This window comes from Chelonoidis abingdonii, chromosome 4 (genome assembly GCF_003597395.2).
Source record: "Chelonoidis abingdonii isolate Lonesome George chromosome 4, CheloAbing_2.0, whole genome shotgun sequence".
In the NCBI taxonomy this organism is placed as follows: Eukaryota; Metazoa; Chordata; order Testudines; family Testudinidae; genus Chelonoidis; species Chelonoidis abingdonii.
Genome location: NC_133772.1, coordinates 123979460 through 124004355, shown reverse-complemented (window position 1 = coordinate 124004355; position 24896 = coordinate 123979460). Strand labels below are relative to the sequence as shown.

The 24896-nt window shown below is 41.5% G+C and overlaps 1 protein-coding gene across 1 annotated transcript in view; it reads right to left on the bottom strand.

Moving 5' to 3' along the window:
- Positions 1-332: 332 nt before the first annotated feature.
- The window catches only part of GOLGA5 (golgin A5), a 34579-nt gene continuing 10015 nt past the window's right edge, over positions 333-24896 (bottom strand). Inside the window, exons 7-13 of the mRNA XM_032777448.2 lie at positions 18592-18762; positions 17291-17419; positions 8832-8930; positions 6058-6283; positions 4593-4698; positions 2132-2195; positions 333-838 (exon numbers count right to left, since the gene is read on the bottom strand). Coding sequence (XP_032633339.1) covers positions 758-838; positions 2132-2195; positions 4593-4698; positions 6058-6283; positions 8832-8930; positions 17291-17419; positions 18592-18762 — 876 coding nt within the window. The 3' untranslated portion in view covers positions 333-757. The remainder of the gene's footprint in view (positions 839-2131; positions 2196-4592; positions 4699-6057; positions 6284-8831; positions 8931-17290; positions 17420-18591; positions 18763-24896) is intronic.

The window sequence follows — 24896 nt, the reverse complement described above, 5'->3', positions numbered from 1 at the left end:
ATAAAAAACAACGACATAGCTAATTACACAAAGTGCAAAAGCAAATGGCATTTTTCAAGCAGCTGAATACTTCTTTTCTGTCTGAATTAATTATGAATTAAGAGTAAAAGTTCTCCTGTGCACCATTAAAAATTCCACACTTCCGCATATCAGGGAAGATACATTTCTGTTGTGCTAAATGGACAATGCTAAGAAGAATGCATAATATTTTATTTTTAAAAGGTATTTACAGAGAGATATTGCACCAATTGTCAGTTCTGCAGTATTTTAACAGAATATAGGTTAGTTTTTTCTTTAATAACAAGATTAAAAACTAATACAAAAGACTGAAAAACAGGAAGAATAAAGTTTATTTAAATTGCTAAGTACAATTAGTTTCCCTGATTATAGCCCATGTCCAGAATGATCTAGAGTATGTACCATATACAGCTGTAATCTTAGAAATCCTTGTATCTCTTGCACATGTGACTCATATTGTACATGAACCATCAGAAGATTTATGTAAAATATAAAGGCTATGCTTAGCTTAACAACTGCCTTTGTCCTGGAAACTGCTGCTGTTTTAAGTAAATTGAAGAAGCTATGTAGTAATATTTGTCCAATAATTTAAGTTTTAAAAAGTAGCAATAAAACAGGCAAGATACTTGTCCTTCTTCCATAGATAATGCCAGGAATGCGATTTTCCCCATATTTCCGTACTAATCACTTTAAATATACTCAGTCCAGAATATAGTGAGCACTAACATAAAGTCTCAGTCTATTTCCCAGCTGGACCATCACGGTGCATTTCTGGAGTGTAGGTGAGCAGAACAATCATGACCCAGAGGTGAAGCAATGCCTGGCAAAAGAAAAGCAGGAGTGAGCACACAACGGTGACTACCATCCACCATTTACAGTTCTGAATGTAGACAGAAGCAGCTAATTTTGTAGACATGTTTTGGCTAAATGCCTTTCATGAAACATTTAAGGGTTCCTTCCATTTTACTCCATTGCATCTAGCAAAGGAAAACTATTGTGATTTGCACAGTGAAGCATTGTACCAGATTCCAACGCAAAAAGTATTTTATAGCAAATTATGAAAAAAAAACTTACTAAAAAATTACAGTTAGCATGTCAGTGTCCTGCTAGGCAATAACCATCTCTGATAAAAAAGAATTACATTACAGATGGCCCCTATAGGGCTAATTCACAATACTGACTGAGATCCAGCTTAGAACATGGTTTCAGAACTATATTAATTAGTAAAATTCTCAACTGTTTCAGTATGAAGCATTTTGTTCACCTATTAAACAGTACAATGGCAGTATTACATTAGAAGGGAAGAGAGAAGGGGGAATTAAAATGGCCAAATTCCATCTATTACTCAAAAAAAGGGAGAGGTGGTGGTACAGAAAAATGTGGTTACCTTTAATTTTGTCAAGCGTGTATACTTCGCTGCTTTGTATCCCTGAAAAGTGGCAACCCTATTCACCCAGTGATTTACTTTAAAAGCATCATTACGCTTTCTCAAGCGAGGCATTTTCACTGCATATGAAATATGGAGCTAGAATACTGAAATCTGAAATCTTTAAAGCAACAGCACACTGCAGCTGGGCTTACTTACATAACTACTGATCACATCAACCGACAGAGACATCAACCCTCTAGTGGAACAAGGAGAAATTCCACTGACAATCATGCAAGACGTGAAGAACAAACTTCCCTTCTATAGCCCAAGATTAGATAAAGATCATGCTCATTGCTTTTACAGCTATTTGAAAAGGATCATTATTAATCACTGGGCTGAGGTAAAATGTTATTAAAACATCAGTTTCCCAAGTTATTTTAATGGAAGCTAGTAAGCCACAGAAATGTACTTTCAGTATGAGATTACAAAATTACAACCAGTATTAGTTACACAGAAATGTAAAAATTTTAAAGGCACTGCGAGTTCAAGGCAAGACTGTACATATATTGTCAAGCTACAGGGCTCAAGAACCCATGTTCCATAAGCAGTCTTTATAGTCTACTATAAAATGGTCAAAACTAATCAGATACCCTTTTTCTTTTATACACTATTGAATGCCTTTCAGACGAAGGCAGATACTATATAAAACTGACTATCAAAAATTCTGCACAACAATGTACTCACCATATAAATGATGACAAATACCCTCGCTACGGGATATCGTCTTAGAAAGATTCCCAGTCGAATGCTGTGAAAGTATAATACACGTTAGAACAGAAAAGTTTTCCTGTTCCTTCACCCTGATCCCCACAAAACTGTAAACATCAACTGGTATTATACATATAGTTTTCCACATTTCTGCCTTCTACTACTTATTCACAACAGCTACTGGATTGAGAGAAAATATAGTCTTTAGTCACAACAAAAAATTGTAAATACTTTTCTGACCATAAAAAAGCCAGTCCCCTTGTTGCTATAAATATGTCACATTAGGCCTTGTCAGAAACAAAGGCTAGGGCTTTCAAAGAATCCTAAAGGAGTTAGACACCCAGCTCCCACTGACTTACAATGAGATCTAGTTGTTTAACTCATTTAAGTTCTTTTGAAAATCTTAGTGAAAGACGTCTGTGTCATTCTTACACTTAGTTATACATGAGAAACAGACTGGCCTGTAGAATTCTAGTACTAATGTGATATGAAGTATATCGCATAAGTATTCTGCATCATGGCCTTGTAATCTGCTTTAATAAAATAAAAATACATTAGTAGGAAAGTGACAAATACTAATACAGAAATAATATTTCAATCACAGTGTCACATACAACAGGCCACTCATCAAGGAAGCACTGGTATTTATAATCCTAATATTAAAATCACTCTAGAGATGCAAAGCATATCCTACTGAGGCATCCTGATTTTCAAGGGTTTGAAACTATTACTCCCAACTGAAATTTGACTTAAGCTTAAACTCTAGAGAAGACCGGTTTTTTTTGGAAAGGCTAAGATTAGATGGATAAGATAGCTCCGGAGACAAGAGATCAGAATGAGTTAGTTGGTGGTTCCAAAGCATTTCTGACGCATTCTAGGCACATATTTTTGAGGACATTTTTTTTTTTAAAGTATCAAAGAATAAATCCATGCTATGAATGATTTTAAAAAGGATTTGATAAAGGAAACACACTGAAAAAGTAGCTAATAATTTATAACAACTACTTTTCATGCCCTTATTGCTGATCCATGACACATTAATATGTTACAGTAAAACTAACACACTGGGAACATTTCATTATCTGGCAGAATGTTCCCGATCTAAGTAACTTAGAAACATTAACAGTGATAAAGGTCTGATGCTGAGGATTTCTCTGCCAAAGACTCAGAAGGAGAAAAGAAGAAGAGGAGAATTAGTAGTGGCTGTGATGTTGGAAGACCAGGTGCCAGCTCTGGCCAAGGCAGTAGGCATCAGCTGAGCACTGACAAATTCACAGCTGGAAGCTCACATTAGTATTGTTCAAGATGGGTGTTAGACTTGTAAGAATGTGATTAGTCTCTATAAAATACTTGTAAGTTTCTGCATACATTAATCTCACTTTTAATGTCTGCACCTCATATTTCAAAGTAAAATATAAGTTTGCTTTATAAATATAAAAGAGCCTCCTCTGAATTTGTGAGTCTAGGCAGGAAGAGCAGTTCCCCCACCCATCAGGAAGGACTATAAAAACTAAAAGGCAATTGTAGGACAAAAAACACACCTTTGTTTCTTGCCCCATCCACCCATGAAGAAATTATGTGCAGAAGCACTCGTCCCCTTTGGTTTGAACTCTGGGGGAAGGGCATATAAAGACGGTCACAAGAAGAAATAGTTCTCTCTTTGCTGTTTGGACTTTCACAAGGGCTGGAGCAGAGATCCCCAGGGTCAACCTGGGCTAGCTCTAAAAGACATTCGGTGGACGGCTTACATCATCCGTCACCTTTTGGAACCAGAGACTAACTCATTTCTTTTCTTAGTTAATAAATCTTTAGTTAGTATACGATAAGACTGGCTACCAGCATTGTCTTTGGTATGATAGCTAAGGTAAGTGACTAGTCTCTTGAGATTGGGAGCAACCTGAATATTTTGTGATCTTTGGTATATGGCAACCAACAATGACTAAGTCTAGCTTGCCTGGGTGGCAAGACAGATTGGAATGCCCCAGGGGACTGTGCTATAGTGATTCAGGAATTCACACTTGATACTTGGTTGGGGAAACCTAATCACAGAACATACCACCTGTCTGGGATGTCTGCCCTGCGGCTGCACTCAGTTGTGAACTGCAGACAGCATGACAATGGTCAAAGTTAATTTTTATATATGCAAGATAACTGCGATGTCCAATAAAATCCGATGGGTTCTTGTACCATGTACTCAACTGTTAACATAATCTGTGGTAGCACAAGAATATTCTCATTACAAGATATCATGATGGGAATAAAGTGAATGGGAATTAACCATGTCAATATTTAATATGAATTTGTACCATACTAAATGTATGGGTGTGTTTTTATACAATTGGAAACAATTCAAAATAAAAAGTATACTGAGGAGGAAGACTGTATAAGGAACTAGACCAAGAAGAGAGACATTCCTTTATGATTTATGTACTCTTACCTAAACTGGTCTATACTACTGGCAGCTTTGCGAACTCTTCCATACATTCCTGCCACGTTAGCATCTACATCACTGAAAAGGACAGGAACAGTTCGCATGCGAGCACCTATTTAAAACAAACAAAAACATATCTAAGTAGGCTAAAGATGCCTTCCCAGGTAACGTCTTTGTCTATACAGGGTCTACATAAAGTCTAATCATTAATTTTGCCTTTTTGAAATGTTCAAGATTTTCAGTGCACAAGGGAAAACAACCAGATTAATCACGGTATATTTAAAGGGCACGTCTGTTTTGAGAGGAATTGTTGGATAAGATTACAATTTTGTGAAAAATGCCTCTGAGAAAGATTATATTTCTGTATCTACTAAATAAGCATTTTAGTATTCAGCTCAGATGTTTTAGACTCCAAAATTATTTCTTTGCTTCATTATAATTTCTTAAGATTTTCTTATTTGCTGTACTTTTATCACAAAGTAACACTTGTCATACAACAGCTGTATCTGACAGCATTTCTGATATAAATTCCTATTTTTCAGGGTTTTGTAATATCATGAAAAAAAGCTGACTCAGGTTAAAATTTTCATAGACTTTCAGACCAGGATACATCTAAGCGTATGCATTATTTCAGATTTTATTGTTCTCCTGACAAAGGGAGTTTAAAAGAAAGACATTTCACAGGCAAATAACTGGGCAGGCATTTTACATTGAAGTTCAAGGAGTGGGTGTATTTTGTTTTCAAAAGTTAGCACAATTGCTTTTTTAAAAGAGCTGAATCAAAGTAAGGTAGCAAAGCAGAATCCAAGAGCAGTTGAAGTTTCTCAGACATCTGAGATACGATACTACTCAAAGTAACCAAGCCAATCTCAGTGGAGAAGACATATTTGTAAGCTACTTTCTCACAGATTTCCAAGGAAAACAGAATGAGGGCAAACTGATTTTTAACCAAAAAGGAGGACTGTGCAGAGACTTCCACTTAAGTTTGATCACCTCATAATGGAACAGTAATTCTAACCCCCACCTTCCAAAAAAACATACCCTTCCCATCCACCACCCCCCCAAAAAAAAATCCAACAAAAAACCCCCAACCCAAACAACTAGAGCCCTTCCATAAAAAAAGAAATTACAGGACACACATGCAAGTAATATTTAAACCCACACAAACAAAGTAATTCACAGGTGAAATTGCACTACTGGTTGTACTGGCAGATGTCATGGTAAACTGGTGAGAATTAAGAATGAAGTTTTGCTTTATTAAATTCACTTAAAATTGCCTACACATCGAACAGCAGTCTTCATTTGGCTCTTTTTGACTGTACTAGTTATAATTGGAAAGATCAACTCAAACTCCTTATTTATCATATTTTTCTTAAACACAGAGATGTTTAAGGAAATGAATGGGGAATATAAGAGTCCTTAGTTAAGCTGAGCACACACACATTTTTAAAAATGATTCTTCCATGTTTACCTTCACCACTGTCAATTCCGGCCATATTAATCATAGGTCCATTGGTACTACTGCCTTGGATAGCCTTAAGCTGTTGTTCAAGGCGTTCCAGTTGATAGACGAGGGAGTTTTTCTCCGTGCTGAGACTCTCCAGCATGGTCTGCTTCTGAATCAGAGTCTCTGTCAGCTGATGAAGCCGATTTTCCAGCTCTGACTGACTACTGCTGCTCAAAGCCTTGTTTGTGAGCTGAAAAAGAGAAGTCAGTGCAAAATCTAAGCCAGAAGATGAAACCATTGTAAAAATTAAAAACTAGATTTTTAAAATATAGTTCAACTCCTAAGTCCTATGAGAGAGGAGCTGATGCAAGGAGTGGAATGCCTCAGGATTTTAATGGTGCAACAGCTATTACTACCACCATCATTAACAAATGTAAAGGAGAGAAACGTGATTGTAGAAGCATTAAGCCTTGATAATTGCTGTCACCAGGAAGCTCCTGGCAAGTATTATGAATATGGTGCTACCCTCATGTGAACACTGCACCTAACAACAAATCCTAGCCGGAAAGAATTTGTAGGCTACTGGCTTGTGTAGGACTACACTACTGATCGGCCCATGGCCGTTATACTAGCAAGTTTCACAGAACAGACGGAAATGAGGGAACTTGATGCCAGTTAATTGGGAAGCTGTTATATGTCTAAGGGGCAGCATTAAAGGCGGCACGAAACTGGACACACGTGAAGGAAAATTAGGGAGAGGTGAGGCACTTGGGCACTGGATATGAACAATAGAGGGAGAAGGATGAAACTAAGGGCTTGACTATCCATATAGCATTGCAGCAGCACAGCTGCACCAATGTAGCGCTTAGTGAAGATGCTCCTACGCTGATGGGAGAGCTTAACTCTGCCAATGGGATAATCCACTTCCCCAAGAGGCGGTAGCTACGCCAAAGGGAGAAGTCCTCCTGTCCACACCAGGAATTCAGTACAGACCAGGAATTTGGTGAGTATTTTCCATGCCCCTGGGCAACAGTGATACTAACATAAGCCTGTAGTGTAGACCAAGCCTAAGGCAACATGGGTCATAGGGTCCAACTAGCAGAGATTTTTGAAACTAAGGAGGAGACACTTGAAGTGGATCTTTCTTAAGTGATTCTGTTTTATAGTTTCTATCCAGGTTCTAACTGGATTCAGTACACAATTCAAGGTATGTCTTGAATCTCATGCATGAGACAACTGTGATGTTGATGATGGTGCAGACAACACTTGGACCTCTACCTGGCCTGTACTAACTTAAACACTCAAGACTCATCCTGTAAACTGTGCATAATTATGGAAACTTAGCTAAGTTTGGTTATCCAGGAAAAAATAAGTCAGCCTATGTGCCAAATTCATAGTTGTATGCTCAGGAGAGTACTTGCTGATGGCTTAAACCCCTCAGTGTGAACTAGAACTCAGTGTTGAAAAAGAATGTGTGTCTTTTCCCTCTTTTCGCCTTGAAGATGCAATATATGGCCTCCAAATGGGGGTGAGCAAAAGATTCCTCACATCAGACAAGCTCTACCAGACAGGCTTGATTTCAACAAAGCCTTGGCAGACAAATGTGATCTGACAGTTTACACTGAAAAGGCTCTCCAAGTTGTTTGTCAGAATTGCAATGACAAACAAACAATGGACTTATGTTCACCTTACAAAGACAAGGTTACATGCCAGTTATCACCAGGGACACAGAAAATTAAAACCATCAGCACCAGTATACTTAAGTCATTTAATTCCTTGAGAGAGAACATTTCGTCTCTTAAATATTGACCAGCATCAAGAAACTGTGCATCCTTTGGACTACTAAAGTCAAGTATAGCATAGAATCAAAATTGGTGTTAAATTGAAGATCTTACTCCTGCTTCAGTATGCTACGGCCTGAATATACTGACATTGACCCAATCATTTAACTTGCTGTAAGTTGAATCTTAGCCACCTGTGGTCATTATACATTTTAAGTGGTTAGTACAGAGTCTACAGTGAGATACCAGAGTAATCATGGATGACTGGCATTCAGGCAATGCAAATACAAATCAGCTGCACTGGGCAGGGCATGGTACACATGGACAATACGTACATTCTGAAGTAAATTTTGTATAGTGAAGTAATATCAGGAAAGCAAGCCCCATTGAGTTCAAAGAAAAATATATCAAGACAATTTTCAAGTCCTTTGACATCCAGTATGTACAGTAAGTAGTGTTTAACACTAGACTGTCATTTTTTCCTGTAATAGTCTACATTGCATTCTGCAGCCTTATACATAATTTGCATGAAACGAAACAAATAACGTTACATTAACAGGATCCAGCTCAGAAATTCATACTACCCATACAGTCACCAATACTTTCTTTGTTATTACATAGGAGAGAATGTATGGATTCAGCACTGGTTCTCTAGTTAGTGTGCGCACATACAGGGCCTTATCAGACAATATAGCCCTTTGTTTTTGAAGACAGTCATTTTAAAATTGTGTTCGCTTTTGATATTTACTCCAAAGTTAATTTTCATTGTAGAGCAGATTTTCTTAAAACCTAATATACTCTGTTTCATTATTGGAATATGAATTAATGATTATTAAAACGATGTGCGCAAACACTAAAGTTTATCAAATGGAATCTAACAGTTTCACTTTAACAACTTTACAACCAGCTGAAAAACAGAGTTTTACTCAACCAGAAGTGTAAACTAAAACAAAGAAGGTAGTTTAGTGTTTTTAATGACTTAACAGTATTAAATATTCTTAAATGCAAATAAGTTACCTGATTTCTGAGTTTTTGAATTTCTTCCTCTCTGTCTTTTATTCTGCTTTGCAAAGTATTCTTTGTCCGATACAATTCTTCCTCATTGTAATGGAGTTCCTATAAAATTAATTGCAATCAGTTACAAAACAAAAGTATTAGTAGACAGCCTTTGGAAAGCATTTTGGATGACATTTTAGCCACTATTTGAGGCTTTACACTAAAGGAGAGGTAGTACTTTGCCCTGAAAAAAAACTTACAGTCAAAAGAGACAACATAGTGAAGGAAGGGATTTAGCCAAGAGCAACTCCATGAGTGGTGAAGATTACCATAGATCTTGTAAGTATCATAATTTGTGAACAGCTCCTTTAAATTCCCATTTAAAATTTTAATGTTTACTGTGATGTTTTTAAAATCTATTTTACTTCAGTCATTTATTGTTAGAGCAGCACATAACTGCACTCTCCCTTCAAATCACTGCGTACACAAAGCAGAAGAAAAAAATCCTTATCTTACTGATCCTCAACCAGTCTTCAATATCAAAAGCCTAAACAGCAAATACTTTAAAGAAACAATCAATCAATCTCCATATATAAAATGCCACAATTATATATGATATTACAACTATCTTAGTGTGACACTATGTGCTCCAAAGCAGTACCCTGGCACCCCCATATTTACCGTGGTGATATAAATTATACGTTTTGTATAAAGTGCATCTTGTGAGGTGTCATTTTAAAAGGCTTGATCTGTTGAACTTTAATATCCTGTTGGATTGTATGGGCTATTATTGTACGTGGAGTTATGAAATTTTGCTACTTGTGTGTTACAGAAGCATGTTGTGAGGTTCGGAACACCCATGTCCAGCCTTTCAGGTGTAACGCTGGAGGAGCCAGCTGCGCTAATAGCCCATTAAAGGGAATATACACTCACAAGGACTGTCCCAGGAACCTATACAATGGAGAGTTCTCAGTGACAGCACACAGACTATGGAGACTGCTTGACCCATGTCACAACCACAGATGTTCCAACAAGCTGGAAGAAACTATAAAGGAGGGGAAGTGACATCATCACTTGGCCTCTCACCCCCCAGAACTCAACACCTGGAAACATGTCTGGAGAACGAAGATTGAATTGGGGAGGTGGTCTCAGACTGGAAAAAAGAATCCTGTGTATTTAGGAATGATACCATCAGGGTGAGACACTGCTTGGGTCAAATCCTGTCTAGTTTATAGAACTCAGACTGCAATCTTACTTTTATTTCTTGGGTAACCAACTTTGATCCGTACATTTATTACTCAAACACTTAAAATCTATCTTTAGTTAATGAATCTGTCTTATGTTTTACCTAGAACAGTGTGTTTTGGATGAAGTGCTTGGGAAATCTGCTCAGGAACAAAAGCTGGTGCATGTCTTCTCCACATTGAGGGAAGGGTGTGCTGGGCTATAAAAATTTATAATGGTCAGGCTTCTGACCAGGGCAAGATGATACAGCCCTGGGGTCCTAGGTTGGGGAGCTGGGAGAACTGGCTGGAGCCTTTCTATTGTTAATTCATGCCTGTGGATGTCTGTGTAAGTGCAGTATCTGAAGAGGTTTGCAGCTTGTCACAACATCAAGTGTGAGAGGGAGCCCAGGCTGGCAAGCCAAAGGGCTCAGAGATACCCCACTTCCAAGTTGCACCCTGGGAAACCCATCAGACTTAGTACCAGATTTACCTAGAATTTGGATATTACAATAACTCATTATGTCTCTAAAATGGAAATTTCAGTTTGTTAAATGAATATAAAAGAAAATTACCATATTTTTCACTCCACCTCTGTCTTTCTTGATACAGCATTGCCTTAGAATATATCCCACACTTGTAAGGACAGAGGTAACAGGATATACTCTGCCATCTGCTTTAGTATAATACACATTATTTAACCATTCATCTAAAGCAGACTTGAACTTTTGAATTTTAATTAGTTCAAGCTAGCATCTAATTAAAATGTAACTTCTAAAAAGGACAGATAATCCCACAAAATAAATTGTTCCCAGCACTATGGTACACTCTCCAGCCTTCCTCATTATCTTCTCTCTTAACAGTGGCAACTTATTTACAACAATAAAAATTTCTATCATGATACAAGACACTGGCCTGCGTTCAACTGAATGATAAGCCTAATAGTATTAGTCATTAACATCATGCCCTATTATGCCATAATTTAAAGCAGAGGACCCCCCACCCCAGAAATCACTGTGGAGTTCTGCTTGCGGTCTAGCATAATATGGCCCAATGCTCTCAGAACCCTTTATTAGCAATTTATCAGTACCATACACTAAGCAGTTTGGGAGTAACAATATTTGGACAATGGATTCCAAAAAAGTCTGCATAAGTAGGCACATTTTCAAACTACTACAGGCTAATGTAATCAAGACTTCCTGAAGTCCTTTGCATGAATTAGGCAAAAAAAGCTCTGCCATACCCCATTTTTAAGTGTTTTAATTTTTTTTATTTAAATAATGTTTAAACCATCTCACCGGAAATACAAAATATGAAAGGAGCAAACAGATGTTACACTTATTTTCTTACAAAGAATACACCATTTACCTATGCAGTAAATACTACATGATCATTTTGACCATATTCTCATTTTCTAAAATTTAAGCTATTTTATCTTTTGTTATATACATTTACAACAGCTATATGTGGGGCACTCCTGGATAATATAGGGTGTTTCTGCATACAAATCTGTTGGATCTCCCTAAAGCAGACCATAAGAGATTTAAAAGACAGCTTCAAAATTGTGCTTGATGTTCTTGTACTTGATGCTTTTTGATAACTACATCTGCTTTATTCTTTTCTGAAAAATAAAATCTTAGAGAAAAATAAGTTTGTAATTCAAATTTTTACCAAAACTAGGATCTGGGATTCTCAGGCTTTTTTGCTTTATCAATCTTCCTTCACAATTCCAAGAAATACAATGAATGCACATAAGTCGTAGCTTCTGAAGGCAAGTCCTGTAATTTCTGTGTTACTTGTTTAAAACACATCAATATGCACATCTTATAGAAAAGTTGCAGAATGCATATTCTGACTATGCAGAACAAAAAAAGTCAAAACATACAAATACTGGAAGACTGTCATTAACTTTTACTAAAAGTTAATCATTTTAATAATTTTACCATCTACATTCATAATATTTACCCTTCTGAAAAGAAGGATGTGAACAGGAGTCAAGACTAGCCTCTATCATATCTCCTATCAATGTACTTCAACTTGACAGCAAGATAAGTCTAAAGGACTACTTGAACAGAAAACTATGCGTAAGTAATAATCTGGAATCATTGCTAGTTTATTACCAAAATTATTTATTCAACAGTGCTAAACAAGTTAATCTTAGTTCATGTTTACAAAAACATCTGGAAAAAAGGAGGTAGCTGATTAGCAGGGATCCTAGTTTTCAATGATAAACAAAAAATCCCACAAAATTCTCCGATAAAAAATCCTGTAAAAATCCACATTTTCTGCGATAGACAGACAGACAGACAGACATCAGTTGAACACATTTTATTGATATACAGTAGGGCCCTGTTTACCTGATCCTCTTTATCCGGCTCTCTGTACTAACTGAACCACCAGCTGCCCAGGGGCTGACCACCCAAGCCCCATCGCTGACAGTCCCAGGTTGCTGGTGATTCAGTTAATGTGGAGAGCTGGATAATGGAGACTTAGATATATGGGGTTCTACTGTATAAGTTTTTTTTCCCCCCTCACAAAATGTAAAAAACTAAAGATTCTCTGAAAAAACCGCAAATGCTGCGTTTTTCCAAGGCAAATGGCTCTATAGGATCCCTGCTGATTAGACAGTGAAGGCTTAAGATAATACACGTATTCAGGACAGTGGAATAAACTGAGCGGAGTTGCTCCAGACTCATTTTAAAGAAAACACAATATGGTACTAGCCAGGAAAGACCCTGGCAAAGATACCAGTGAAGTCAGAGGGAGGCAACAGGAATATCGTAATTTCTCAGAGGGCTGGCAGCCCCCAAGCTTTCACTGTTGCAATGGGCAACATCTTGATATACCTTGACATTCTGTGATGACTTACTACTTTTAGAACATACATTCCTACTTGCATATAAGTATTTAAATAGTAGGGAAAATAAACAGAAAAAAAAATTCATTTATTCATGGATTTTTCCATTATACCACTAGATGTCAGTCTTCCACCAGTACACCCAAATTATCTTAAAGTTTAAACTTTATATAATTTAAACTACATATACATATGTAATATTTTATAAGTCTTACAAAAACCAAAATATTTGTATTGAAAAATAATTAAGGCTGTTATGTAATTATATTGTTACTTATTACATCGTTTACAGAATTCAAGCATTTAAAAGCTGGAAAATGAACAGTTGCTGACATCATAATTTATACTGCTCAGATTATGAGAACTGTAACAATCTTAAATAAAGCATTAAATGTGAATTAAGTACATTATTTTGTTATCTTGCTTCCAATATGTAAACATGTACTTTTAAGTAATATTGTTAAATGGGAAATATCAATTTATTTATGTACTTCATAACACTTTAATTTTTAGTAAAACTTTGTATATATAGACTAGCATCTCAGGCTGATGAATGTGTGTATTACAGAAATGCTCAGGTTTTGTCTATTTTACAAATGGATTGTACTCTATTTCAATTTTGAGTTTACTAATGAAAAATATTTTGTTGGAGCTAAGCTTATTGTGCAATGATGAAATATATATTGCTTTATATTTTATAAGAATAATGTATTGTCTAATTACATGGGCAATATTTATTTTCTTCATAATTTTTTTCCTTTGCATTAGACACCTGTAAATGACACAATATGCATGCTTACCTAGGTTCCCTGTAAGCTGCGTGGCCATGCAACGGGCTATTTAGGGCCATGCAGATCCCCCTGCCTGGCCCTGCCCCAGCTGGGAAGAAGAGCACCTCCCCCAGCCCAGCCCAGCCCTGACGGAGCTGCTCTGGCTAGGGAGAGGAGCTTTTCCCCTGGCCCAGCCCCACCAGACCTGCCGTGGCCAGGGGAAAGGCACCCCAAGCCCACATGCTGATGTGGGGAGAGCAAGTTGAGGGGAGTCCTCTCCCCCTGCCATAGCCCTGGGGCAGCCTGCATCACAAACCCCTCTTCCCGATCACCATCCTAGAGCCCACACCCCCAGGCAGAGCCCATACACGCCAACTTTCTCCCCTAGCCATAGACCCCCTCTCACATCCTAATCCCCTCATCCCTAGCCCTACCCCAGAGGTTGCACCCCCCAGCCAGAGCCCTCACACTCCAACCCTCTGCCCCAGCTTTGAGCCCCCTCCCACACTCCAAACCCCTAGGCCCTACCCTGCCACATGAATTTTGTTTTGAGCACCAATATGGAGGTAATGCGGCACACTCCACCTCCATATTGATTCACATAACAAAATTCATTCCGCACATGGGTGGGAAAAATTAGAGGGAAACACTGATACTTACACTTAAATTTGCCAAAATGAATGTTCAACACAACCCACCATCACTCTGAACAATGGGAAAAAAAGTTACTGTAATGTCATACCAGAGATTACACTCCTGGTCTCTTTGTTTCACAGCCAAATGTCTAATGAACACAGTGCCTCTCTAAGAACCCACTGAAGTTCTCTGCACTGTAGTTATCTCATCAAAAAAAAGTCACTAACAATGCTGTGCACTTAGCTTGTGCTGTCTCATTTGCAGAACCCAAAGAACTTTACAAAAAGGGGTAAATGTAACTAGCCTCATTTTACATTTGGCCTTAAATATAGAAATTTGAGAAGACTGCATATAAAGCCTAATTTGGTTTCCAACTTCCTGTGTAAACTTGGGAAAGCCACAAACTGTCTATTCCTGTCACACCTGCTGCAAACAGACCTTTGAAATTCCTTCTAGGCAGGGGGAGGAGGGCTGCGACAAAAAGGGGAAAATACCCTTTGATAAGGTATAAAGGAATAGTTTTATCAGATCCTGTAGTTTCATTTCACTTTTGAATGTTAGCCCAGATCAGTTCAAAGTTTGATTGTGCAAATATTTGTCATCACCATGATTTAATTTTTTTGGTTCCTGGCTTCAAAGAAAATCATGCACTGATCTTTCAAATACACATTTTACTATTCCTGCTCTTAAAAACTGCCTCTTGCACATGTCATTGTCAAAATCCATCTATATTTCAAGTCTGCTATGTAGAGCAGAGTAGTTTCATTAGAGATATGGAGGGACCCAAAGAAACATTAGATGCTTTGTAAACATTTTAAAGGAACACTAGACTTATTTTCAAGAGTACTTGCTCAGTTAAATCCATTTTTCAGAAAACGTTCTAATTGTCAATCAGACTTAACTCAGACTACAAAAGCATGAGGATTCTCTTCTGTTTGGAGTTAAAGTGAGATAGAAATCAATCTTGTAATGGGACTGTAGTTGCAACCTTAACTATGAAGAGGCAGCCTCCTTTCCATTATAAAGTATGTTCTTGCAGAACTAGAACTGGAATCCTGTCTCTCCAGCTCTAAAACCACCACTCTCTTATCACTAGAGCTGAAGAAAGAGCTCTGAGATCAGTCACCTACAGAAATATCCTTATAACCTTTCTAATTTGCAACCAGCCAATAGAGGGCAACATGATCACACACACAGGCCCTAATCCTGTAATCAGTTACTCCAATCAGACCCCTGTATAGTTGTAATGGGGTGTACCAGACCCTGAGATCCCTGCTGGAGGCCTCACCGGCCTACCACACCCTGCCCCAGAAAAGGAGCAGTAGAGGCGAGTCCTCCAGGCTGCCTAGAGTACCTGTGGGGAAGCAACCAGAGTCATAGAATCACAGAGTATCAGGGTTGGAAGGGACCTCAGGAGCTCATCTAGTCCAACCCCCTACTCAAAGCTGGACCAATCCCAAACAGATTTTTCCCCCCAGTTCCCTAAATGGTCCCCTCATGGATTGAACTCACAACCCTGGGTTTAGTAGGCCAAATGCTCAAATCACTGAGCTATCCCTCCCACAAAACTGCTGGACAGAGAAGATCAGTCACTGGCTGGAGACAGAGAGGCAAGGATGGTGCTCCTGGCTACAGGACCTGCAGAGCTGGACAGAGCAGCTGCTGGCAGGGACTAGGGGAGCAAGGAAGCTGCTCCTGGCTGACTGCAGGGACTCAAGCAAGACTTCAGCCCTGAACTAAGGGTGATGGTAAAGGTCAAAGGGCTGTGGGGAAGTGGCCTAGGAAACAGTAGCTCTACAGTTAAAAGGGACATAGCAGGGTTCCCTGGTTTTTGTAGGGTTCCTGGGTTGGGAATGGAGTAGTGGCCGGGCCCAGGTTCTCCCCAATCTGGCCATAGAGTGGCCAAAGCCTTGAAGGAGGGGAGTTTACACAGGTGCAAGGAGCAGACTGAAGACTCTGAAGAGGGTCAGCATTTGTGGACTGTCAGAAAGGGACAGAGCAGAGAGCGAGCTGCACAGCTGGGGTCAGTTGGGGTTCCCAGGTGGCAAAAAAAAGCCTCTAGAAAGGGAGACCTGGGGGCACTGCTCCATCCCAGAGCAGAGACTGTTTGAAAAGGACAATTTGAAAGCTACCCTAGACAGGAGCTGAGCACTAAGCCCAGAGAGAGAGCTAAAGATATTAATTGAGGGCACTGTGATAGGCCCTGTTGGACTTGTACCCTGGAAGGGGTTTGTTTTGTTGTACTCCTACGGACTGTGTGTGTGACTTGGATGGAGAGCTGAGTCATAGAAAACCTGCTTGAAAAGTTAAATGCCCAACAGGGGTTGCCGTAAATGAGATAGAATGCAGGCAGATGCACACCCGATAGGAGGCACTCATGTGAGGTGAGTGGCCCCATCACAATGGTTCCATTAGCTTGAGCTGAACTCCCTGAAGGCAGAATATACTTGTGCAGATCAGACTGCAGGAAGCACAATGCCCAATTCTGTACTCACTGAAATCAGTGGCAAATAATTCCTACTGAAATCATTGGGCCTAGCCACACACAAATCATCAATGCTGTTTAATTACAAACCAATTTCTTCAAATACAGCTGATGCATGACAAATGACTGACAAATTGCTTCTATAAAGTTTGAAGAGATTCTCCTTTGAGCCTTCATAGTAAGGGGGAGGGATAGCTCAGTGGTCTGAGCATTGCCCTGCTAAACCCAGGGTTGCGAGTTCAGTCTTTTGAGGGGGCCACTTAGGGATCTGGGGCAAAATCAGTACATGGTCCTGCTAGTAAAGGCAGGGGGCTGGACTCAATGATCTTTCAGGGTCCCTTCCAGTTCTATGAGATAGGGAGATATACCTATTTATTTAAAAAGAAAGAAAAAAAAAAAAAAAAGAACCACACCACACACAATCTGGCAACCCTAAGTCAAAATGCTGTTTAAAGCCATGGTTGTATAGAGCCTAGAATAATATTTCTCAGCTCTCTGTAATTCTTTACCTGCTTTTGCCGTTCCAGTTCAGCCTCCACTTCTTGTTTGGCCATTCTGTGGGTTGCTATCTGTTCTTGGAGGTCTTGAAGTTGTTCTTTTGCTGACTCAGCTTCACTTACCTGCTGAGCCTCCATATCCTAAAAATAATATAAATGTTATTGTTCCAGTAACATCAAGCCACGCAGCTATCCCTGTAGTAATAGCAAAAACTACTCCTGTAGAGTGGAACTTAAAGTGGCTTTACCCACTTTTTTTGCCCATCATTGCTTTCAAGAAAAAAGAGCCTCGGTATAAATGACTAAATACACACTTACAATTTTTTTTTTTTATTACTATGTAAATAGATGCCTTTAAAAAAAAATATGTAGATACCTCCAACTGACTACTTCCTTTCTCATTCTGTCTACAGGTTGAAGCCTCAGCAGCTAAATTTGTACATCGTTGAAGGGAGCAGGGCTAACCACAGACAACCCGTTCCTGCTGCGTGTGTGCGTGCGCACAACTTCGGAACAACTGGAGTCACACACACCCCCTCTCCCAGCAGCACTCCCCCTTCTGGAAAGCAGCCCCCCTGCTCTCTGGGAAAGCACCAGCCACTCCATGCAGTTCCCAGCTGTTCCTCTGACTCTCCTGGAAGAGTTAAAGCAGTGGCGACTCAGAGCAGCTCCCAGCTATTCTTCAACTCCTGCCTATGCCTCTCCCTGAGGGGCGCAGCCCCCCGGCTCAGCTGCTCTGCAGGGAGAGGGGCCCAGCCAGCTGTACCATGTGACCAAGTAATCGGGAGGGGGGGGCATGTGACCCTGCATGCCCCCCTTGCGTTGCCTCTGGGGCCAACTAAGGGAACAGTGGCTGCCCAGAGACTACAGCTACTGTGCAGATCAACAATCCTAAGGAAGCTTAGAATAAAAAGGTACACCCTTCACTCCACAAAGAAATATCTAGGACAGTTTTTTGGGCAGAAATACCATCTTTCAATGGGGGCCTGGGATGGAGGAGAGGACAGACAGTATTAGGGGCAACACTTATGTCCTCTGTCCCCTCAGACACCTCATTACCTCTACCCTAGGAACTGGAGTGGTCAAGGAGAATGGAAAGAAACTGGAGTATCAATAACAAAGCATTTGTCTCACCCACAAGAGATTTTTTTAATACTAATAAATAAATGTTAAAAGCAGCATAATAGTTATTCCATCTGTAACAAGGTGTCTTGACTACCATTGTAGTGGTATTAATACAAGCAATACGAAGGCCACTGTAATTCCACATACTTACGTGTTTAACTACAAGGACTGCATATAAAGATATCTACCTGTAGCTCTGTTCTCAGCTGCTGTATCTGCCCCATTAATTTCTGTATTTCCTCTTTCTGTGTTTCTTTCTCATGTCTCAATTCTTCTAATTCCATGGTGCTTGCAGTAAGGCTATCCAGCCCTTCAATGCCAGAGCCTTCTTTCAGGCTGTTTATCAACTTTTCTTTAGACTGAAAGATTAAAAATGCTTTTGTATTAATAAAAGACACTAACTACTAAATTCTACCCTTAAATACATGTGCTCCACTCCCCCGAGTATATGAGATCCATGCTTGAATCTCTCAGCAAGATTTGGCTCTAAAATTTCAGGCATGAAACTAAAATTAATAACCACACCTAACATTTCTGTAATTATCTATATATGATTCTCTCCGCCCCCCCCTCCCCCATATAGTAGGGTATATATGTATATATATATTATATAGTGTGGTAGTGAATATATTATAATATCCCGAGTATCCTCGCTGTATTCTCGCGCGTTTCAGTGGCATCGTCCCAGCTTGCAGTGGTGGGGTCTTGTCAGGGTGATTCCAGCGACGTGTCCGTCCTTTGTGTTAGCCAGTTTGTGGTTGCGGCAGCCTGCTGGAGCTGTGTTTCATTTTGTTGTGCTTGTTAGGCTGGTTCTTGTCACTGTGTTGTTATTTCTTGTTATGTCGAGTATAGGTGTGGATTCATGTCTGGTCCAGTGGGCTGTTCTCAGCCTCTTCCAGTTTTTCGACCCTGCTTCGCTGGGTTGTTGCTTCTTTTGTTTTGCTTATACTTGATGGGTGAGTCTTGGTTTCTGTTGCTGTGTTAGTATGGTGCTGTGTTGTGCTGTGGTTCTCGGAGTGGTCCTGTCAGCCTGACTTTGCTCACTCGTGTGTTAGTAATGTTCTCTCGTTCTTCCGATAGATGTGTTTGCTTTCTCATTCTGTTCTCGGTTTCATGCTGCGGTCTCTGCTGGTTATGTGTTGTTGCACTGGTTTTTTTGTTTTTGGGTGCATGTTGTGCCGCAGTTGGTACAGCCTTTGGATGTGGTCTTTGGTGATAATCTAGGGCATTTACTTTTTTGGCCTCCTGCTTCTCTAGTGTATCTCCTTAGCCTGGTAGCCTGGCTGTGTGGCCTTTGTTTAGCAGTTCTCGTAGGGCTCAGTGATCGGCCCTTGTATTTTTTCCGTACCAAGTCTTATCCTTAATCTCTACACCCTTCGTGTAGTTCCACCTAGCTGCTACTTGCTCTCCGGCGCTTGATCTTATCCTCCAACCTCATTTTCCAGGGTGGGTACATACTGTTGTTTTCTTCTTGAGTCGTGTAGCCAAGCATCTTCAGGCTTACAGAGGCTTTTAGCGATTATCCATTTCATTGGTTTGAGTTTGGTGGGTAGGTAGGGGGATGTGGATGCGCGTTATTATTTGTGCATCATTTTCGTGAAAATTTACGTATTGGGTGGTACTTCTCCACTGAGCCTGGTAATTCAGTCTCTGATAGGAGTTGACTGTGTAGTTGTTTCATGAATCTTGATGCCTCATATCTTGCGTGCTGCTCTGCAATGGAATGGAAGTGTGCAGGTGAAGTTTATCCAGCTTCATGGGTCGGCCGCAACTTCACTTGTTCTTCCAAGCTTCTTGAGTCTGCGATGTATGGAGTGTGTTGGATCTCAGTCGTGGTGGAGGATAGTTTCTCCGTTGCAGCTCCTCTTACTATGTTGACAGCGTTTGGGGTACTAGTCATAGTTTCTCAGTAAGTGTGATGTAGGTCTTTTGTCTCGATCCTGTACCAGTTTCCCCTCATACGTTTCATATATCCCTCTCATTAGGTGTCTACTGTTTGTTAGTAGCATTGTCATAGCTAATTCGCAGGTTGTTCTTGTGTGCGTCTCGATTGATGTGTTGTGTGTTCCAGGTAGCTCATGCTTATCGTGCAGATTGTCCTGAGTTCCTCAACATTCTGGCGCGGACCTTGTTTAGTCCTGTGAGCTGATGTCTCGAGCCGTGCATGATCTTGCCTATGTGTCGTTTCACTTCTCATTTTTGAGGGGTTGGGCAGGGCTTGCTGTCTGTGGTTAGGGGTGTGTTTTGACCAAGGGACCGTGCGCTACTGTATGGTTGTGGTGACGAACCGGGGATTTGGACCGCTTGTCTCTCGTGATCTCAAGAATGTGGCTAGGTTGTCCGGGCGGGCGGGCTGGTTGGTCCGCGTATCAAAGTGGCGGCGTCTCTTAACTCACACGCTATCAGTCGCTATGTTATGACTAGCTGGATGGTACTAGTGCTAAGTGTATGCTGAGATGAACGAGAACATCACTCGCTAATCCACGCTGAGCTGTTTAGTCTACTCAGTGATGGGATTATTCGTTGGATGTCTACGTTCTCGGACTGGAGAAGTGTGGCCGTTGATGGCGTCTGGAGTGGTGTTTTGTGTGCTCTGAGAGATGGATATGTTGAGTCAGTGACTGATTGGGGGTGGAACGGTACCAAGTGCGGGCTCCTAGGCGTTAGGCTGAGACAGTACAGGCCAGCTACAGAGTGTAGCCTTGAGGCGTGCCCGAGCGAGTCACTGCAGTGGAATACCACGGATCTTCGTGTGAGCAGCATTGAATGAGCGGCGAGACATCTAGAGGTGATCATGCCAGCAGGCTAAGCCAGTTCCTGATGTGGAGAGCAGCTCATGTGGGTTGGGGAAGGAAAGAAATCCGCGCCAGTCACGGATACGCCCGTGTGCGTCATCAGATACCCTGCCGGGTATAGTGATGTGGGCGCATAAGGAGGACTATGGGAGTGTGCCATTGTGAAATCCGGGAAGCTCCTCACAATGCACGGAGGTTCCACCCCTAAGTCCATCACCAGGAGGACTGTATAGGCCAGCCTGAAAGAAAGGCGGCGGCTTGGCGTTGTCGTGCGTCGAAGGGTGCTATGCTGCGTGATGAAACCCGGAACCTTCCGGAGGAGTGTACATCAGTAGGATTTTGTCCCCCAAAGGGTGATGCTGCTGAGAGAATGTTGGCCTGAGGGCAGCAGGCGAGATCATTGGGCGGAGACTCTCATAGCTGAAGAGATTGGTGGCTGATGTGCTAGACGAAGACGCCTATGTGGATTGGTACCTATCAAAGATAGCTGGGTGGTTGACATTGCTGAGATGTGCTTCCTCATGGCTGGATGAGGCTTCTATTGTGAACTAGAGTACGAGGCGGCTGATGTCATATCTATTCATAGTGGCTAGCACTAGGACAGGCTCTACTTTGGAGCACCAGATCCATTGAGTGGGCGTGTGTTTTCTATCGCTCACTCTGAGAGTAGACCAAGGTGCAGACTGTGACAGAGAGGGTCCTTCAGAGCTCTGTCCAAGACACTAGTGGGTAGGATGTGCCCCTTCCTGTGTCTTCTGATTTATGGAGACTCTCGTGTGCAACACTTGAGATGGTCGAGGCATGGAACAGGCTTCGATACACTGTGACGGCGACAACCAAGTGGCTGGCATTGTGGTACAGGAACATGGTTCTTGTCACAGCGTGTGATGGGCTTCGACCTCTGCCAAGATCTCAGATTGGTGAGATGTTTCCGCAGAAGGCTTGTGGTCGTATCGTGAGATTAATATGCAGGCTAAGTTTGGTGTGGGACTTCCGATATCCGGGGATCGGACGGGGTGCTGGCCAAGTGCGACTGATGTCGGTGGTGCATGTGTATATCAGAGGAGATGGAACAGCGTGTGGTTTGTGAGTAGAGTTGGTGTAGTAGGCTCGGTGGCCCAAGTGACTCTTAGGATATCAGGTGTGGACAATATTTGAATATGAGAGAGTGCGGAGTTGAGTACCAGGGCGAATGGTAGGTGACTTAGAGAATAGAGATGTTGTAGGAAGTGAGCCAAGTTGGGGTCCAGTAGTGGTGTATGAGCCCGTCTGGGTGCTGGGTGGACTCCCTAGGTGGGGTTGTAGTGCTCAACAGTATCCTGTTGTAGATCGAGCTCTCTGGTGCCAGGAGAGGTTGCTCAGTTGCTGAGACCAGCTAAGATACGTGCGGGGCAAGTACGCTCTCATATAGCTCCCGTGCCTTGTGTGGGTTCGAAGGACTCTGAGGGTTTGTGGAGAGTGAGTTCATAGCCACCAGTCACCGGGTGTGAGAGGGAATTGTTTTGTTGGTGTTTCTGGTATATCTCTACGAGCGACAGCGAGTGTTACACACTACATCTGTGTTAATGGTATGGCTGAAGCCTGGTAATGCTGATTTTGTAGTGATGGGACCTTTCTTGCTTTTACGTGCTGCATGGTATTTGGCACATGACTTTTGTATTAGGGCTTGTCGCGGTGGCGAATCGTGCATTGGTCCACCCAGATCTTGTGTTTTATTTGGATATGGGGGGGTGGGAAGGATGCCAGGAGAGGCTGGCTGTATTCAAATGAGTTGCGCTTATGTGGATGTGCACATGGATGTGCTTTAAACCAGTCGCTGATGTGCAGAAAGAATATATATATGTATGGCATGGTGACCTCTTGCGTTCGGTTTTACGATGTGCGAATTTTTGGGTTAGCTGTGTTACACTAAGGAAGAAATGGCTTGACATTGTGTAATGTGTAGGCTTGGACAGATGACTAAGAAGAATATAAGAAGAGTTGTTGTCTGTAGTGCTTGAGTACTTTTTAGGTTGTGGTGCGTAATGGATGGAAGCACATACTGTGATATTGTGGCTGCGCAAGGTGGTGGACTTGGTTGGTCGTGGGTGGGTGGAGCGTCAAGAGAGACTGGGGCGTTCTTTTCGTACAGCGTTTGTGCTTATGTTAGCCAGTACGATTATATTCTGGTCAGGGGGAGTGTTGGTTTTGTCTCTTATTGAATATTTTTGTGTGGAGGATGGGCAACTTTGTGACAGATGATTGTGGGAAATGCTGAAGTGCTCAATGCTGTTTGTTTGCCTCATGTCTTACAGACAAGGTTCAGCTCCAGACACTGCATCTGGGGCAGCACGTATTGGGGAGGAGTGTGAGCGGCCCCTGAATGGTGAAAAACAGGGTAACGATTATTAGAAATGCGGACACGCACAATCCATGGGCCAGATCCAATGATTTGAGGGATGTCTGAGGTTGAGTTGGACTGATTGATTTCATGAGCCTTGGTCATTTTGAAATCTGGTTTGTGTGCAACTTGGGGGGATGCGTCGCTGACTAAAAAAAAAATAAAAAAAAAAAGAAATATGGTGCCCTTCTTTTAAAAAAGGGAAGAAGGGAAGTCCGCTGGGAAACTTGGCGGTTCATCCTCACCCCAGTCCCCAGAAAAATCATGGAGGCAGTGCGCTTCGAAGGGATCCTTTTTTGAAGCACTTGAAGACGAGTTAAGGTGATCAGAAGCAGTTCAACATGGACTCATCCATGGCAAGTCGATGCTGACCACCTGATGCCTTCTTTGATGGATAATGGCTCTGTGATATGGGAAAGCACGTGGACGTGGACATATCTTGACTTCAGCAAGAGTTTTGTGATACGGTCTCCCACAGAATTCTTGCCGCAGTTAAAAAAGTTGGACTGGATGAAATGGACTATAAGTGGACGAAAAGCGTGCTAGATGTCAGGCTCAGTACGGGTTTAGCAATCAACAGGTCGGATGTTAGGTTGGCAGCGATGGGTATCAAGCGGGTGGCCCCATGGTCGGTCGCTGAGGGACTGTATTGTGTCGCATTGGCTTATATCTGGATGATCAGATGGACTGCACTCCTCGAGTTTGTAGTGCACTAAAGCTGGTGGGGAATGGTAGTATGCTGGAGGGCAGGGACGGGCCAGATGTGCCTAGCAAATGTTGAGGATTGGCCAGGGAACTCCTCGATTTCTTAACAGTACAAGCATAGAGACCCTTTGGCACTTAGGACAGGTATCCCAGGCACTGTTACAAGATGGAGACCGACTGGCAAGAGTGGCAAGTTTCTACAGAAAAGATCTGGAGATTTACATGTGACGAGAAGAGCGGATATGAGTCACGGTGTGCTCTTATTGCCAGAATGCCCCATTGTATTGCTATATTGGACTGCCATTAGTGGGCATGCCAGCCCATGATTTAGAGTGAAGTGATATCCCCCTATTTGGCACATGGTGCAGCGCCTACACCTTGGAGATTAGTGTGTGCAGTTTTGTCCCCTCCCATACTAGAAAGGATGTGCGACAAACTGGAGAGAGTGTTCCAGCTGAAGGCAACGAAAAGATTAGGTGCTTGGGCACCATGTTTTGCCAGAGAGGTGAGAGAACTGGCTTATTTAGTTGCAGAGGAAGAGTGAGGGTTATTGATAGCAGCCTTCACACCTGAAGCAGCGGTTCCAAAGGGACAGAGCTGGCTGTCCCAGTGC